This window comes from Miscanthus floridulus, chromosome 11 (assembly GCF_019320115.1).
Source record: "Miscanthus floridulus cultivar M001 chromosome 11, ASM1932011v1, whole genome shotgun sequence".
NCBI classification, from domain to species: domain Eukaryota; kingdom Viridiplantae; phylum Streptophyta; class Magnoliopsida; order Poales; family Poaceae; genus Miscanthus; species Miscanthus floridulus.
This window is the reverse complement of record NC_089590.1, coordinates 23,270,923-23,290,245: the sequence shown is the minus strand read 5'-3', so window position 1 is coordinate 23,290,245 and position 19,323 is coordinate 23,270,923. Positions and strand designations below refer to the sequence as shown.

The window sequence follows — 19,323 nt, the reverse complement described above, 5'->3', positions numbered from 1 at the left end:
GGCTATGTACCACCAGGGGAGAACAAAAGCAAACTCATTTATGAAAGTCGTCTGCACATATAGGATGAGCCATACCTCTTTAGAGGTTGCTCTGATGGCCTACTCAGGAGATGTGTACCAGTAAAAGAAGGCATTAAGATCATAGAATGATGCCACTCATCACCATATGGAGGACATTATGGTGCATTCTGCACTCATTCCAAGATCTAGAAAAGTGGATTCTTCTGGCCAACCATGTATGAAGATATGAGGGACTTCATCTGGAGGTATGGAGCATGTCAGAGGCATGGGAATATCAATTCAAGAGATGCCATGCCACTCACCAACAACATCTAGATTGAGCTTTTCAATGTCTGGGGTATCGATTACATGGGACCATTTTCAAAGTCAAAGAACTATGAATATATCTTGGTGGCAGTTGACTATGTCTCCAAGTGGGTTGAAGCCATGCCATGCAGAGCTACTGATGCAAAGAACTCCAAGAAGATGTTTGAAGAGATAATATTTCCACGATTCAAAGTTCCAAGGATGGTGATTAGTGGAGTCACTCACTTCATTGACATGAACTTTCACAATTACTTGTTAAGACATGGGATCTATCACAACGTCGCTACTCCATATCACCCTTAGACAAGTGGCCAAGTAGAAACATTGAACAAACAAATCAAGAATATTCTGCAGAAGACGGTCAACGTGATGGGGACTACATGGAAGGAAAGACTACCTGATGTACTATAGGCTAGTAGAATAGCCTATAAAACACCACTTGGGATGTCACCGTACCAACTCATCTATAGGAAGACCTGTCATCTACCTGTTGAGCTAGAATTCAAGGCTCACTAGGCCATCAAATGATGGAAAATGGACTTTGAATCTGCAGGAACCAAGAGGAAGATGCAACTCTCTGAGCTTGATGAATGGCGTGAAAAAGCATATCGCAACGCCAAAATGTATGAGGAGAGAACAAAGAGATGGCATGATAGGAGGATCAAGAAGGAGTTCGCCCCATGAGATAAGGTATTACCTTTTAATTTTAGGGTAAATTTGTTCAGGCACAAAAAACTTTAGAGCAAATGGGAAGGACCATTCAAGGTTATAAGCACCTCATCATATGGGGCGATAACACTTCAAAATGATAAAGGTACATTATTCAAGGTAAATGGTCATCATCTCAAGATCTTTCTAGAACCTAAAAAACCACCTGAGGATTTGGATGAGGTAGATTTTATTATTTTTCCATAGATTTACACCACTGCCCTCCTCTTTATGTTTCATAATGCAAGAATATCCTTTTCTAAATTAGTTAGGCATTAGAAACCATCGAGAGAAAAACCCCCACCACGAAGATGACATGTGGGGCTGGCCGACCTCACCTTTAGGCCGACCGGTCCACCTATCAGCCCTCTCACCTCTGATCAATTCTCTCATGTTTTCTAGAACCTTCCCCTCTGCTATCCCATAGTTTTGCACCACATTTGTTTTTCCTTCATTACGAAACCCTAATAGATAAGATGTTGACCCCTATTGCAAGTTTCCCCCCTATATAAACGAGCCCCTGCATGCCTCCATAGCCATTCCATCAAAGCCTTCCATCTCTAGCAGCACCAAAGCTCATCACCTCCCAAGTTCCAATGGCTGGTAGAGAGATCATCCCCTACAGAGTTGAAGAATCCATACCGCTAAGCATCATCCTACCGTGAGAAGTAGCTCCTATTCCCTCCAACCAATCCTACTTCACCCAAGCCATTCATCATCCAGTGATTGCTCCACCACTGCCGCATCTACTTCTTCGAGACAAGCCATGCTAGCCGGAGGCACCGAAGATCAAGGTCCCAAAGGAGATCAACCTCCTTCCTCCAAGGGTGAATGAGACGCTGACCGGGGTGAAGACCAACAAGTTCGGAGACATCACATGCGCCAATTACAAGTAGGTCATGCCTCACTTGAGCACTAATAGTGTTCGTGCTGCTCCTGAGCAAATCAAGGTCGTGCCGCTGAAGGAGAAAAAGAAGAGGGCACCATCCTCTATCCTAGAGAATGATGAGAAGCGCCAATAGCTGACTGTTGCTATGCTGCATGACAAGATCAAAACCCTCACCGACTATACCCATGCTCTACAGTCTAGGGTAGATCAGGAGCACATTTATTACAAGAACCTAGAATATAAGCTTACTATCTTAAGTCACTTTGTTGTCAACAAAGAGAAGTATGAGAGTTATGAGTTAGGTTGTGGATCAATAGGGCACAATTAGGTTAATGTTTAGGTTGTTTGCTTAGCTCAGTTGTTAGGATGGTTGAAGTTTGAGCCAGCTAGATGAAAGTTTGTGTTTAGGTTGGATTGTGTAATAAAGTGCCTTATCAATGAAATCTTATTATTACTACCAGCTCTATACTTCTTTTGTATATGTGTTTGTCTCCACATGTTGTGCTGTTTACACCAAAATTTGTAGAGAAAAACATAGCAACTCAAAGCTTCCAAAATTGTGTCGATCAAGGAATCGATTGCATAAGGATCGATATCAGCTGATTCAGATATGACTCTAGAATCGGATCTCTTTGGATGATGTCAGCAGATAGCGATGATGAGCTACGATTGGTGTTAGGAAATTTCATATTGGACCATACAAAAAGGGAAAGATTAGGGAACAAGTTATCTTAAATTAGGAATGTTTTCTTGTATGCCAAAGATTATAATGAGTCATGCTCGAGTAGGATTCATGTTTAGGCTTCGGGTATAAATATCAGACCCTAGCTATTGTAAGGACACAATCAATCCAATACAAGTTACTTACTTTTTTTGGCTCTGGCCACCCCTTAGGAGTAGGAGTAGAGTAGACCTCGGCAAGTTCTTCAGTGAGTAGGGCTGCATCGGTCTAACCGACCTCTGGCTTGTCTATAAGTAGCGTCATGGCTTATACTTCTATTTGTACGGCTGCATTGATCCGGTCGACCGCCAGTGCAACTCTGGTATAAGCTAGTTATCGACTCTTGTTTAGTTCAAGTATGGCTGCATCGATCCGGTTGACCTCCACTGCTCAAACTAGATTAAGGTCAAGTTATCGGCTCTATCTAAGGGTGGCGTCTTTCGGATAGATTCATTAAGTTACTGATATTGCTTATTGCTTTTATTATTTATTTAATTACAGCAATATCACTTTGCCCGAATGGGATTGATCTAGATCAGCCTTATATCTTGTTTAACCCATCGTTTGTTAATCTAAACTGATCTAATCTGCATCTTAAATGATGAGTTATATTTTATCGGCTATTTTATGTCAATCTTGATCGTGCAAAGTGTGCGGTTAAGGCATGTCTAGTCTTGAATAGATCTATTGGCTAACGAAAACCGTTCCATGGCCCGTTATCATGGCCTGTGTGATTCTGCCTCACACCCCACTATTAGCACCGTGGAGTGGGGATTGTTATTTGGTAGATCTGTTCCTAATAGGGCATGACCTTAACTGTGCGTTATGCCTAAATCGGCACTTTTAGCCGATATCGAGTGCTTTCACATATGCAGTTCACATCACGAGACCGTTGAAGTAAAGATAGGTTGAAAGATGTGTTAGCCCCATGATCTTATTATTGTATTACAGCCTACATAATTCCACCTCATGCCCCACTAATATTAGTAATAAGTTAGGGTTGTCGAATCTATTGTTGTTTCTACGGCCTGCATGATTCTGCCTCATGCCCCACTAGTCATAGTGATAGATGAGATCTAATATTGTAGCACCCGGTTTTAAAGACAAAACCAGATACAAACTATATTTGAGCCCAGGAAGTCAAATCTCACATATAGCCACAAATAATGGTAATATCAATGGACAATGCTTAAATACATAATGTATAAGTATAAAGGATATAACCTCAAAGTACAGATAGCGAAAAGTTGACTTCGATCTTCTGGTGAAGACTCCAAATCCACAGGGACGACTGACTGGTTGACCACAAGCCTAACTCATCCAAACCAGCAATCTGGTAACCATCTGGGATTTTCATTGGATGTAAAGCAAGTGTAAGCTCACCATGCTTAGCAAGTATATCAAAGGGATCTATGAGGCTCAAAAGGCTTGACACTGTTTGACTGCGGTTCGCAATTTTAGTTGATCAAGTTTTAGCATCCTGTATCACTACTTTAGTGAACAATCCCAATTCCCAAATGATATTAAAGTATAGTCAAGTTTATCTCAATTCCCAACCATCCACCATCCACAGTAACTACTAATCTGGAAGGATCTAGACTGCTCGTATCCATGAGCATGGCTGTTATAACAGGTTAAATATTTCTATAGAAATTGTACATCTTTACCCACCGAGCCGTGATTCCCAATGCTGGGGTTTGCAAAGCCCACTACACCTCTTCCCAGGAAGTGTGGCAAGGTTTCACTATGAAACCCTTAGCTAGTTGCACTAACAAGTTGTAGCTACAAAGGAATGGCACACGTGGGCATCGCAGCACGGTGCACACCCTAGCAGAAAAAGGAAAGATACACTCTTACCCTTACTTTTGAAATGTCTCAAATATAGTCTTTTGCAACACCCTAGCAGAAAAATGAATAAACTACGATTATTTAACGACTAATGGCAAACTCGTAAATAGTCCATCTTCTACCTTGGTTCATTCACATGCAGTACATACATGGTTCTGGCCACCGTGGGATTTCCTGCTGCTGCTAGCGGAAGGGAACCGATGCGGGGTAGGGGGTTCAGCCTCGGTGGTGCTGGGGCCCTTGGCGGCAGCGTGCTGTGCCTGCCCATGGGGTCACAGCGGCCAGCGCAGGCTCACATAGGCCGGCGGCGGTGCGCTACTATGCAGGGCGTGGAAGGCCACGGGGCCGGGGATGCAACGCGGCCACAGGGGCACGTGGGTCGATGGTGATGGCGGGTTCGGGCGCCGGAGGACTCTGTGGGATGGCCGGAGACGAAGAACAGAGAACCGGCCATGGACAAGCTCGCCGGAAAAACGACCAGAAAAACGAAAACGAAAGGGAAACAATCAAATGGTGATGGATTCAAGAACATAAGGCCACTACAGTGAAGAGAACAATGAGAGCTACCTCTTGGTGGTGGTAGTCGACGCCGAAACGCGATGGTTTCGCCAAAAAAGCTCGCCGAAGAGTTCACCAGAAACCTAGCTGTGGAGAACTTCGGCATCCGATCTGCGGGGCTACGAGTGATGGCTCGAAAAATGGACTGTACTTCTAGAATCCTCGAGTCGAGGGCTACACCAGCATATATATATATATGCAGGGTTTGTCGATTTTGGAAAGTGAAGATATTTTAGCCATTATTAATTTTCGGAATTAAAGTAATTATAGAAAATGGGAAATTACTATTTAGGCTTCGAAAAATATCTCTGAGCTCCAAAAAATTCCAGAAAAATTCGTAGGGATAGATGGAAGGATAAGGAACACAACCAAAGTGGTTTTAGCTCCTAAAAAATACTTTTAGATTGATCGAGGAAAAAGACAAAGCTTCAAGAAATAGGAATTTAATCCCGACAAAGGTCGGAAAGATCCCCGGAAAGAGAGACATCGTTCTAACGTGTCTTAAAACCTTTTCCAAGCCTTTGGATTTTAAAAACAAGGCATCTTATCTAACTTTTGTTTTTGCAAGTTTTCATATTCTTTTTAAAAAAAAACTAATTGAAAGCAATATTTTAAAGATTGAGATTTGAATTTATTTTTCAAACCACTCATCACAAAAGTATCAATGCAATGGCATGTATGCGCAAACATGTTACTACCCTTATGTTGGATTTTAAATCTTATTTTACCTATGTTTTTAAGAGCACAAAACAATTAACAGAAATCATTTCTCCTTTTAGAAAGTAGCTAATTTTAGGGTGTTACAATTCTACCCCCCTTAAGATGAATCTCGTCCCTGAGATTCGAAGAAGAAGAGCAAAGAAGAGAGGGATACTTCAACTTGGGATCTTCTTCACTTCGTTGAGCAACACCATCTTGATACTCACCTTGTGTTGTATGATAATTCATCACGTGGCTACTCTTGCAGATTCTTGTTCCATCTTATTCTAAGTCCGATCTTGTTGCTTCTCTTAATTCGTTCCAATGAATCTTATTATCCATATGTTAAGCTTCCAAAAGATCTTGCTTAGCTTGAATCAGAACTTTGAATTCTATGGTTCTTTTTTATGCATTTTGAAATGTTTTACTTTTCAAAAGAAAGTCTCTAAATCAAAACCGAACAAATTTTCTTTTTCAACTCCTTTTGAAAGAGCTTTCAAAATATGTTTTATGTTTAGAAATCAAGAAAATATTTCAACCATGTTTTGAAACTCTTTTGAATAAATGTTTTAAGGTTTTGAAATATACCCAACCATTTTCAAATCATTGGAAACTCAGGTAAACATACTAAGCTTTGTTTTTCAAACTCTTTTGAAAAATCGACTTTATAATCAAATCTCAGATAAAGAGTAGACAAATCAACTTAGGTTCTTTTGAAATATGTTTCAAACAATGGATTTTCAAGATTTTAGAAAACAAATGAAACATTCAAACTTTATTTTCAAATCATTTTAAATGAACTCTTTTGGGATTTCTGAAATCAAACCAAATCAATTTCAAAACTACTTTAGAAATGAAGAGAGTAAGTTTTCAATTCTCATTTTCTTTTGAAGTCAAACAAAAGACTTAATACACATGTTCAAGTTCTTTTTGGAATAAGACTTTTGGGGAATCAAATCAAATAATTTTCAACCCTTTTGAACCATTTTGGAAGACCTCTTTTAGAAATACACTTTCGAAGTCAACTCAAACCTTTTCTTTTCAAATTTTGTTTAGAAATCAAACATAATTCTAATTCAAAGTCAAAAGTGCTTAGTTTCCAAATGCAAATTGTTGCAAACTTTTGAACCAAATTTTTTAAACTTTTGTAAAATATTTTCAAAGCATTTTGAACACCTTTCAAATAAAATTTGAACTAAGATAACTCAAATTGTTTTTTTAACGGTCTTTTCCAAACAACCCATTTTAAAAACACTTTAGAGTCATTTTCAAAGTGTTTTAGAATAAAATGGTTGAAAAGTGTTTTTTAGAATAACACTTTGAAGAGTAACCGAATACATTTTACTCTTTTTGAAATTTAGTTCAAAGCAAAGTGGGTTTTCAAATCTGATTTCACTTTCAACTTTTTGAAGTTTTAGGAATAGGATACTTCAAACTTTTTATGAATATCTATTTTTAAACTAAAGCCTTGAGTGAAGCAGCTCAAATCAAATTGTTTTCTTTTGAATGAGCAAAAGAGTCTTTCAAAATTCAAATCAACTTTTATTCTTTGGTGAAATACTTTTGAAATTAAGTTTCGAATACCAACACTTGAAAATGAGAAAACAAACTTAAACCCTTTTTGAACTTAGTTCAAATCAACTTTTGAAGAAGTTTTTTTTAAAAGTTCTTGAATCAAAAGGTTGTTAATTCATTTTCCAACATCTTTTGAAGATTTCATTTCAAGGAAAGAGCTTTAAATAGAAACCAAAACCAATCTAATTGTTTTGAAGAGTTAATCTTAGTCTTGAGCATTCTTGCAACTCTTTTGTATACGTCTATATCCTAGGTACATGAAGATCAAACTCCCAACCATAGCTAGCTCGAAGGTCAATCTTGACGTGGATCCAAACTCCTTGTAGATCACCAACTCGCAACACTCTTAGCTTGGCTACCCCCCTTAAGAAGAGTTGAGATAGGGGCACCAACATCCAACATGAAACTTTCTTCATGGTGTATTACCATCCTTTGACATCCCAGAGAGCTTGTGAATATAGATAAGAATAAGAAAAATTGATCCTTCCCGTAGATAGATAACAGCAGCACAGAAAACTTCCATATCTTGAGTTATGTTTATCCAATAAAGTTGTGCCTTAAACCGTTGGAAAGATTATCAAATTACTCACAACTTTCTTTTAGACCCCTCCTTCAGATTCTGCAATTAACTTGGTCGAAATCTTTGCTCAACAGGAACTGTTCCAGATTCTTGACAGCGTAGATGTATCGTCTTGTGATTTTCATATCTCCCAATCCAGAAATGCTATCAAGGTGACTCTTGCGGGAAAAGAAAGATCTTGAAGTATGCTTTCACCCAGATTTTTCTCAGAATTTTTGGTTGCCCAAAGGTTGGAGACATAGGCCATAGAAGACAGATTGCTCCTGAAAACAGAAAGCAGGAAACAAGTGAAAGAGAACCCATACTATTTATTTCCTTATCCCTTATACTTTAAACCTTTAATGAAATTGTGAGCATAACCCACAAATTCATTGCACTCATAACAAAGATCCAACTCAACCATAACATAAGGACAAACCATCCAAACACAAAATACAAGCACGTTACTAATCGTTCCTTCTAGCTACTTGGTAGGCATTGTAACACCTCGGGTCACTACTAGAAATGTGTTCATCAATGACGATTTAGTTGTGACACTTACAAATTTCGTCACAGAACAAGCGCCTTCTATGACGAAATTTCTAACTTCGTCATAAGTAACAAGTGACGGAGCTTTGGCACGAAGAATAATGACGAAAACAAAAGAATCGTCATAAAACAACAAAACTAAATCATCATAGATCGTTTGGCTTGTGTACCACCTCGAGGACGTGGCGCCGTGGTCCCACCAGCAGGTCCCACCTCGAGGACGTGGCCATGTGGTCCCACCATTGGGTCCCAACCACGAAGATGTGGCGATGCGGTCCCACCAGCGGGTCTCAGCCCGAGGACGTGGCGGCGAACAAGTGGGGCAGCGTGGCCCACACGGTCTAGGTGGACCTGCATCCTTCCGCCTCCCTTTTTTTTGCCAAAAAATAGCGCACGCAGGGAGATTCGAACCCACGACCTACTGCTAGACATGTTGGTGCGTTACCGCTGGAGCACTCGCCGTTTTGTGATAAAGGCATGCATGTTTTTCTATTTGTAAACGTATAACATGATAGTTGATGATTTTTTTCCTAAAATTTTCTAAAATCATTCTCTATCAATTTATTTTGTTGGTTTTGTCAATATATACATATGAAAAGTTTGAGCAATTTAAATTTTGAATTTTAAAAAAATGCAACTTCAGACAAGATTTTGGTTCCCCAAATGATTTTAGCTGAAAAAGTGATAAATACCAAAGTTGAATAACTCATCAAGATCTACAACTTTTGTATTGGTCATTTCTTCATATGACAAAGTGGTAACGACATTGTTCACAAATGTGACACATCTCTCGTAAGGATTTATAAACTATATGAGACATGTGTAAGATTAGTGAACAATGTGTGTTAAGAATTTGTCAAATGAAGAAATGACCAAAATAAAAGTTGTAGATATTCATGAGTTGAACAACTTTTGTATTCATCATTTTTTATGTTGAAATCATTTTGGGTCTCAAATTTTGGTTCGAACTTGTTTTTTTTCAAAAATTCCAATTTGAAAGGTTCAAATTTTGTCAAATGACAAGATGACTAAAATAAATATTGTAGATATTAATGAGTTGAACAACTTTGGTATTCATCACTTTTTATGGTGAAATCATTTTGGCACTCAAATTTTGGTTCGAACTTGTCATTTTTTAAAATTTCAAATTTGAAAGGAGCAAATTTTGTCAAATGACAAGATAACCATAATAAAAGTTGTAGATCTTGATGAGTTGAACAACTTTTGTATTCATAACTTTTGCATATAAAATCATTTAGGGTTTGAAAATTTGGTTTAAACTTGTCAAATTTCAAATTTTAAAATGTGTAAAACATTGTCAGATCCAAGTTTGATCAAACTTAAATGCTGGAGCATGATTTTAGAAATTTTTAGAAAAAAAACCATCACATTTGGAGTTAGTATGAGAGAGAACAACTTGTTACAAAGTTTACCCATAGATTAAAAAGAGAAATCACACAGTTCTAGATGATCCTTACATGATCTTAGTGAAGTGTGATTTTTTTTAATCCGTGGGTCAACTTTGTAACTAGTTTTTCTTACTCATACTAACTCCAAATCTGATGATTTTTTTCCTAAAATTTTCTAAAATCATTATCTATCAATTTATTTTGTTGGTTTTGTCAATATATACATATGAAAAGTTTGAGCAATTTAAATTTTGAATTTCAAAAAAATGCAACTTCAGACAATATTTTGGTTCCCCAAATGATTTCAGCTGAAAAAGTGATAAATACCAAAGTTGAATAACTCATCAAGATCTACAACTTTTGTATTGGTCATTTCTTCATATGACAAAATGGTAACGACATTGTTCACAAATGTGACACATATCTCGTAAGGTTTTATAAACTATATGAGACATGTGTAAGATTAGTGAAAAATGTGTGCTAAGAATTTGTCAAATGAAGAAATAAGGCAAAATAAAAGTTGTAGATATTCATGAGTTGAACAACTTTGGTATTCATCGCTTTTTATGTTGAAATCAATTTGGGTCTCAAATTTTGGTTCGAACTTGTCGTTTTTTAAAATTTTAAATTTGAAAGGTTCAAATTTTGTCAAATGACAAGATGACTAAAATAAAAGTTGTAGATATTAATGAGTTGAACAACTTTGGTATTCATCACTTTTTATGTTGAAATCATTTTGGGTCTCAAATTTTGGTTCGAACTTGTCATTTTTTAAAATTTCAAATTTGAAAGGTTCAAATTTTGTCAAATGACAAGATGACCAAAATAAAAGTTGTAGATCTTTGTGGCCTCTACAACTTTGATGTTTATCAAATTTTCATTTGAGATCATTTGGTGTCTCAAAATTATTTTAGTAGTTTTGATTTTAAGGGGGATGCCACATGAAGAAACAAAAGAACTCCTTTTAGCTTCATTGTTAGAGATTTTCCGGACCCTTTGAGTTAAAAATATACAACGTAGCTTACCAAGGACTCAAGTTCGTGGTGCCGCGAGCATCCCACCCCCTCCCCCCAATCACTCTCTCATCCCCGGTCACTCTCTCGTCTCCTCCGTCTATCTCCTCGTCTTCCCCATCTCTCTCGCCGCCGCCGCCTTCTCCGCTTGGCCCTCGTGCTCGACAAGCGCGCTGCCAAGAACACGCGTCGCCTCCTCTCTCTCTCTCTCAGATCAGACATACTTTGTCCGTGCAGCAAATGTCTTAATCAAAGTTTATGGCCTCAGGATGATGTAAATGACCATATACACATTTATGGAATGTCAGCTACATACTTTGTCCGTGAAAAAAAATTGTGCTAAAAAATATGTATGTTATATAGCATTTCTGATAAATAAAATATAGAGTATATTGCTAGCACCTTCGTAGCAAGCACGTGGAGCCCCCGTTCAGCTCGAACACGTAGGCTTTCCCACGCGTCCCGATCGCCTCCGTCCACTAGCGTCCGTATCCGATCCAATGGCCTCAGAAGATGAAGGTTTTGCCCCAGGCGGTACAAATAGCGCGCCTCCCCCTCCGCGCCGCCAACCGTGCTCTTTCTCTCTCCTCACGATGCCGCCATTGGGAGCCCTGCCCTGGGAGAGCCCCCAACCCTTATCAAACCCTAAATCAAAAACTACCCCAAAAAAATCAGCAAAAACCCAGAAAAATCCCAAAAATCACCGCTTGATCGGAGATGGCGGCGCAAGGGCAGGCGGCGGCTAGATCCACGTCCGAGTCCGGCGGCTCACCGGCTGCCTCAGCTGCGGCGGCCGCGTTCCCGGCAACTTCGCTCTAGGTGGGTGACCTGCACGAGAGCGTGCAGGACGCGCAGCTCTTCGACGTCTTCAGCCAGGTCGGCGGCGTGGTCTCCGTGCACGTCTGCAGAGACATAAACTCCCGCAAGTCACTCGGGTACGCCTACGTCAACTACAACAATCCTGGCAACGGTGAGAACTCCTCTGCAGTATTCTCGATCTATCGGTTAGTGGCTTCATACGGTTAATATTAAACTTATCTCAAAATAAGGAGGTTAGAGTATCTCCAAGAGTTCCCTGAACCTCTCCCTAATCCTTGGTTTTTAGAAAGATGTGAAAAAAGCTTCCTCCAACAACTCCTAATACAATCTCCTAATATTTTAGAAGTTGGAAAAAACCCCTCTCGTCCACGTAACTTTACGCACGGCAGACTCACGCGTATCCTCCGTGGCGCAAAGGTCGCGACGTTTTCTTCCTTCCCGCGCCCTTCCTTTGCCGCGATTCTGTCGTCGTGCCATTGTTCTTCATCGAGGGCAGAGGATCTTCGCCGCCGCCGACCAAGGAAGAGGTAAAAACTCCATCGATCTACTGCGCCGTTCTGGTATTTTGCCGTTCGTTGGTCTTATCCACGCTGCCGCCGCCGTGGACGAGCTGATCGAGAAGGCGGACGGGTTCGCGGGCATGTTCCCGGAGCACAAGTATGAGATCGTTCGGCTGCTGCAGGAACGGAAGCACATCTGCGGGCGCCCGCGCTGAAGAAGGCGGGCATCGGGATCGGGGTGGCGGACGCGAGACGGACGCGGCGCGGGGCGCGTCGGACATCGTGCTCACAGAGCCCGGCCTGAGCGTCATCATCAGCGCCGTGCTGACGAGCCGCGCCATCTTCCAGCGGATGAAGAACTACACCATCTACGTGCCATCTTCCTCTGCTGCTAGCTTGTCTTGGTGGCCGGCAGCCAGCAACTTTTTTTTTTTGCATTGGACTACTTGCCTGCTGCATGGTACTGTGCTACTGCTTGCCTGCATCAGCTCTGCTGATGGCCGCTTCATGGTACTGTCCTCTGCTGATGGTTGCTGATGGTACTGAACTGCTACTGGCCGGCAAATACTGCTGCTCCGCTGATGGCTAGTTCCCTGACTGGTGGCCGCGGCCTGTGGCTCAAGGTCGGGAGGTATGGTCGGCCTGCTGGGAGGTGCCGCCAGTCTGTGGCTGGGAGGTGGTGGCCACGGCCGGTTGGAACTGCACGGCGCTAGGGCATGAAGGAGGAGCGGCGGCGGCCTCGAAGACTCTCGCACGGAAAAAATTGCCGAAAAAGAAAAAACTCAAGTGGACCAAATTTTAATTTTTTTAGGAGTGGAATATTGGGTACTATTGGAGATGAGCTTCTTTTTTTCTCTTAATATCTTTTTAGGAGTTAAAAAATATAGTGTTTTTAGGTGGAAAGTTTAGAAAACTCTTGGAGATGCTCTTAGCCTGCTTCGGTGCCCCCATAAATTAAGGAGGTTGGCCTGCTGGGTGCCCCCAAAAATTGAGAATTACCTTGCTGGATAGATCCTGTGGGATAACTTGAATAGGTGCCAATACTTTAGAGGAGTTGTGTTTTTGTCCTGTGCAAGTGTTTCTTGTGCTGTCCATGTGAAGTTAGTGGGATTTGTTTCATTCTATTGAATTCATGTGGCTTAATGTGCTGTTCGATCATGGGAGATGTTGCCTTGTGATGTTCGATATATGTGTATATATAATGTTGGCTGATTTGTTGCAACCTCAGATTATGTTATGGACGCCAAAGAACATCTGTTTAGTTACCAGAAGATATATTTTTAAAATCTTATTATTGTGCTCTATCCATGCTATTTATGTTATGCTGAAGAGGTCTGTAAAAACCGTACGGGAAATATTATAGTTGCCCTTTGGTCCTCAATTGTGGCCACTTGCTTTCTGACCAACTCTTCTGCATACTACATTTCACTTTGGAGCCCCTCCCTCTCTTTATTCTTTATGGCCTTGTATTGATCAGAGATTTATTGCAGCTGCACGGGCACTTGAACTGCTTAACTTCAATCCTATCAATGGAAAGCCTATCAGGATCATGTATTCTAACCGTGACCCCAGTTCGCGCAAAAGTGGTGCAGGAAATATATTTATTAAGGTGTGTTCCTTGTTTTTATCCTGTTTGCTGAACTCCTTGCTAGGTCATCTGTAGACTACGCCAAGTTGGGACTAGAAGGTTCCATTAGTGGTGTTCTAAATCTTTATAAGCCACATTGACTATTCCAGTTGTGATACCTGACCCCCTCTATTCTAATTTGGCAGAATCTTGATAAGTCAATAGACAACAAAGATTTATATGACACGTTCCGTGCATTTGGGAATATCCTTTCATGTAAAATTGCAACAGACCCCTCAGGAGAGTCAAGGGGCTATGGTTTCGTTCAGTTTGAGAGGGATGAATTTGCTCAGTCTGCTATTGATAAACTCAATGGGATGCTTATCAATGACAAGAAAGTGTATGTCGGACCTTTTGTTCGCAAGCAGGACAGGGAAAATGTTTCGAGCAATTTCAAATTCAGTAATGTATATGTGAAGAATCTGTCAGATACTGTTACTGATGATGAGTTGAAGATGTTTGGAAAATATGGGACCATCATCGGAGCAGGTGGAGCATCTCCTTGAAGATGATGATCAAGGAGATAGTGATGATGATGACACTGAATCTGATGAGCAGCCACAACCCCTGGCAACTAAGGTGTTTCTTCTATCTTGAAAGTACTAGATGGGGAATATTTGCATTGCATTTGAATGTTTTTAATCTATTCTTTAATATATGCCCTTGCTTTTAGATGCATCTTGTTTCTTGCATAATCCAATATAGCTAGACATACTTGCTAAATAATAATCCTATGTTGTTGACTTCTACTTGTATTCAGTTACCTAACAACAAATAAATGACTCATGATTGCATACCTATTTGGCATCAGTTTATGTCAATGCAGCACAGAAGTGAAGAAGCTGAGGAAAAGCTGGCGATGACACAAAAGGAGATGGAGGAGTACAAGAAGCTGACAGAGATAAACAATAAGGCAATGGAGGAGAACAATGCGCTGCTCAAGCGTATCTTGGCCATCAACAATGCTTCTTCGACATGAGCGCTGCTCGTAGCTGCTGGTTCATTAAACAAGGGGTCTGCTGGTGATTTTGTTTATGTAGTAACTTATGTTGCTGGTGGTTGGCAACTTTTTATTATTTCCTGTGATGTTAATGTGAACTGAGATGAAACTAGTAGTTCAAATGTGATGTCTAGTGAGTTATGTGAACCGAGTTTAGAATTATTGATTAAGTTGTTGGTCATTGGAATACTGGATCTGTTAATTTATGGAAGCTTTTGGACATTCCAGTATTATTTGCATTCTGTAATGAAATCAGCATGTGCACTTGTGATGAATTATCTGACCTTTCTGTGACGATTTGGTAATTGATTCTGTGATGAATTTCTATTTACTTCAGTGACGAAAATGAGAACCTATCACAGCAAGCCTTGTGGCCCAATAAAAAGTGGACACGTGGACCATCCACATCACTGGCCACGTCAGCTGCCACGTGGTCGGACACATCACCTACAATGTGGACGCGCCACGTGGACAAGACACGTCAGCTGCCAGCGTGGCAGACGTCGTCTGGCCGCCTAATAGACGGCAAGTCATGACGAAAAAGGGGCTATATCAATGACGAAAATAGATCGTCATAGAAAGAATACACTTCTATGACGACGGCCATTTCATCATAGAACAAATGCACATCTATGACGAAAATAGACATTTCGTCACGGTAGGTAAAATATGACGCGCATTCAATGACGAATACCATATTGTCACAAATTCGTCATAAAATAATATATGTGACGATTTTGGAGTCTTTAGTGACGAAAGAAGAGCATCATTGATGTACACATCCCTAGTAGTGGGTGTTTAAATATTAAAATCTGACATGTCATCATATGCATTGCAAAGCATTTGGCATTTGGTGAAAACTTTGATGTGCATTTACTAAAACAAGTTTATATTTATGTGGTATGTGTTGCAATGTATTGTTTGACTTAAGTTCAATGTTTGTTTGGATTTGGAATTTTTTCCAGAAAACCCCGCTTTTCAACATTTAAACCCTACCCTGAAAATCCATTTCAAAATCTAAGCATATTTTGGGGTTGGGCCCAAAAGCAAAAGTGTAGAGCTTGGCAAGTTATACAAAGTTTGTTTTTGGAGTTTTTCAAGTTGTTTAGAAAATTTTTGAGTAAATCAAAAAGGCGTAATTCGGTAAATTTCCCTATTCAAATTCAAAAGTTCATTTCAAAATCTAGACTGAATTAGGAGATGGTTATAAAAGCAAAGTTGTAGAACTTTTGATTTTGAACAACTTTTATGTTTGGAGATTTTTGAGTTGTTATGAAAATTTGGGAGTAATTTGTGAATTTTGGCGAATGGCAAACTTGTAATTTTGATGAACAGTGTTCACCGCTCAAAGCTACACCGGCGGCGACCTTCGGTTTGCTTCCAGGCGCGGTCGTGGCCGTCTTTGGCGTCGCGCTGGCGCGGTGAAGGCCACAGCGCAGCTTCCTTGCGCTTCTGAGCTGCTCTATTTAGCCCAGGCCGTCGCCGTTGGCCCCGTTCTCTTGCTCTGTTTTCCCGACACCACCGCCATAGCTCCGGCGAGCCCGCACCGTCTCCCTAGCGCCGCGGTCGTCTTGGTAAAGGCCGTTCCAGTTCCGTCTTTCTCTTGCGCATCCACCCAGCCAACTGTGGTCGGCTGATTTCGCCGAGAACTCGCTGACCACGCTCTTCTTCCTCGCGGTCGGCAGAGTCCCCGTCGAGCGAGCGCCGTCGTGGCCAGTACTCTACGGTGAGCTTCTGATCTCGGGAAGCATTGTTTCAGCTTCTCCGTGATGCCGTGGTGCTTAATATCTTGTTGATTGCTCGTTTTGTCCACCACAGCCACTGGAACACCGCCGTCGTTATTGCTCGCACCGCCGTGATCGCTGTGAACGCCGCCCCACTTCACCGTTGCTTCTCCGGCCTTAATTCTTGCTTGAACATGTTCATGGTGAGCTACTGGATCTTCCCATGCCCTCTGTTTCCCCGTTTTTGGCTTCGTTTCGCCAGCGTAACGTCGCCGAGCCACCGCATCCGCCATGGCCGACGCCAAGCTCATAACTCGTAGTAATTCGTCTAGCTAGCGCCTTCAGTCGATGCACCGGGATGATGTGGTCATTTTGGTGCCTTGACCGTCGCCTTTGGACTCGTCGTCGGTGAGTTTGCGCCGGTCAGCGCCGTCGTTGTCGTAGTCAACACGCGGGAGGTAGAAGATGACAGGTGGGGTCACCATGTCAGTGACTCAACGTTCAAAATGAATTTTTCTATTTTCAGATTTGAATGAATAGTGTCTGTTTTTGTTATTTTTGTGTAGATTTATTTGGAGCTCCAAAAATTATGAAAATTTTTGAGTGACTTCTTTGTGAGGTATAGTATTTAAGAAAAATATGAAATAATGTTTTTAAGTAATTTTTAAATGTGATAAAAATTGCTCAATTTATTCATAAATGGATTTCCATGATTTTTCTAAGCTTATTTATTTATCCAAAAATTATGAAATTTGTTTTGCCACTTAGTTAACATGTAATGAACATGTACTAAAATTTTGAGCTCAAATAGAATAAGTTGATTTATTTCATAATTTTGAATTAAATAATTAATTCATAAAAACAAATAGTAACCTTTAATGATTTAGGTTTTTGTTTGGACTTTTGGATTGAGTGATGACCTCGGGTCGTTTGTTGTTAATGATCCTTGGCAGTTGATGTATGTGTTACGAAAAAGATATAGTTTGTTTGACTTGCAACTGTACCGCGAAGGAAAGTTGTATTCAAATTATTAACCTTGCATCCATCATCGAGCATCATATTTCGTATTCCGCATCATGTTAAACATGGCATTGCTATTACGTGTAGTGAACGAAGGTGAACACGTGGTAGTTAATCAAGTCATGGAAGAAGTTTATCCGTCTGTTGAGGTCGGATCGAATACTTGTGAAACGTCGCAGGAATCGGACTTTTCCGTCAACGAAGGCAAGCCCCGGATGCATACAACCCTACCTTGTATTTTATAAATTAATTTCTCTTTTGCTTTCTGTTACTGCATTAAGTGATTAGGAGTTAAGTAAAAGCCTAATTGGTGCATTACCACCCTTGTTATTCCATATTTACCATATTACCTATTTTAAACTCGTATATGCCTAGTTTTGCTTAGCTATGCGTAGAACGATGAAAGTCGGGTGACTACCTGCCATCTGCTAGTTTTAAATGGAACATTGGTTAATTATGTTAGCATGTGATATGAGAATGTGGAGTAATAAATCTAGACCGAGCGGACTCGGTGTGTGTGAGCCACAAGACATGGAGGTCTTGTGAGCGGGTTCTTTCCACCTGTGTTGATTAAGGCACGTCCGTTGTTGAATTGCATGAGGTGAGAATTTGTAGTACTAACCACATACTCCGGTAAGCCTGAACTTGGAAATTCTATTAAGAGAATGGCTACTCGCGCACTGGGAGTGGAGAGATAGCAGGAATAGCGTGTACCCTCGTGGCTGGAATATGGCCGGATTTGAGGTGTGCTGTACTCTCGGGTGGCGCGGACCCGTTCTTGTTTTAGGGGATCCAAGGGTAGGTTGATATATGTGAGTCGGGGACCTACATATGTCGTGTGGTCTGGAATCCCCAGCTGGGCTTAATCGGTTCGAATCGTCGTTGCTCCTCGGTTATGGAGACTCAACTCACTGTTCATCATCGTAGAATTAATAACCAGAACTTGAATAAGGCTTGTGAAGGTGCTGAATATGAAGTTTCATGATCTCAGTGCAGATCGTGTCAGCTTTGTATATAATTCTTGAGAAGTTTTCTATATAAAGAATGTTGTTAAAAGAGCTTTTACGCAAAAGAACTTTGATCATTGTTAAAGCTATACCTTGAATCCCTAAGCCTGCATTACTGAGTTTATCAGTTAATATTTTGGATAAGTCTTGTTGAGTACTTTCGTACTCAGGGTTCATTGACCCCTTGTTGCAGGTGAGCCTCATGAGCAGATCTGTTTTGGATCGTGCTGCATGACTATCGTTCATTCTGATGATGAGAAGTAATGTGTGATCCTTAGGCAGGATGTTTATTTTGGGTGTTATGTGTGTATTAATTATGCCACTCCACTACTACTATGGTTTGTAATAATTAAAGAACTTAGTTTGTAAGGTTTGAAATAACTGGTTTGTAAACTATGTTATCATAAGACTTCCGCTATTGTTACTCTAGTTTTGATATTTGAATAAATGTTGTAATACTGCAATGACTCTGTAACGTGATCCTGCTCGGAAATCGTGGATGATTCGGGGTTCCCTGAGGACACCCGACAGTCTTTTTAAGTTATTGGAAACATATGCATAAATGTCAAAGGTCGTCGGACAGTGACAGGTGCATGTGGGCCCTATAACTTAGGAGGTTCTGCCACAGAATGGTATCAGAGCAATCGTTACAAGGTTTTGTTGTATTGTTTTACAAAAACTTCAAAATGATTTGGATGACTAAATTTAACTTGTTAATTTGGTCCAAATTGCTTCTGACTTATCTTATTTCTTTCTCACCATTCCCTATTT

General features: G+C 40.5%; 1 protein-coding gene across 1 annotated transcript in view; it reads left to right on the top strand.

Annotated features, from left to right (window-relative positions):
* The window catches only part of LOC136491713 (polyadenylate-binding protein 2-like), a 30,509-nt gene extending 15,561 nt beyond the window's left edge, over window positions 1-14,948 (top strand). The window contains exons 2-5 of the mRNA XM_066487969.1: window positions 11,675-11,825; window positions 13,665-13,783; window positions 13,948-14,380; window positions 14,613-14,948. Coding sequence (XP_066344066.1) covers window positions 11,675-11,825; window positions 13,665-13,783; window positions 13,948-14,307 — 630 coding nt within the window. The 3' untranslated portion in view covers window positions 14,308-14,380; window positions 14,613-14,948. The remainder of the gene's footprint in view (window positions 1-11,674; window positions 11,826-13,664; window positions 13,784-13,947; window positions 14,381-14,612) is intronic.
* Window positions 14,949-19,323: the final 4,375 nt, after the last annotated feature.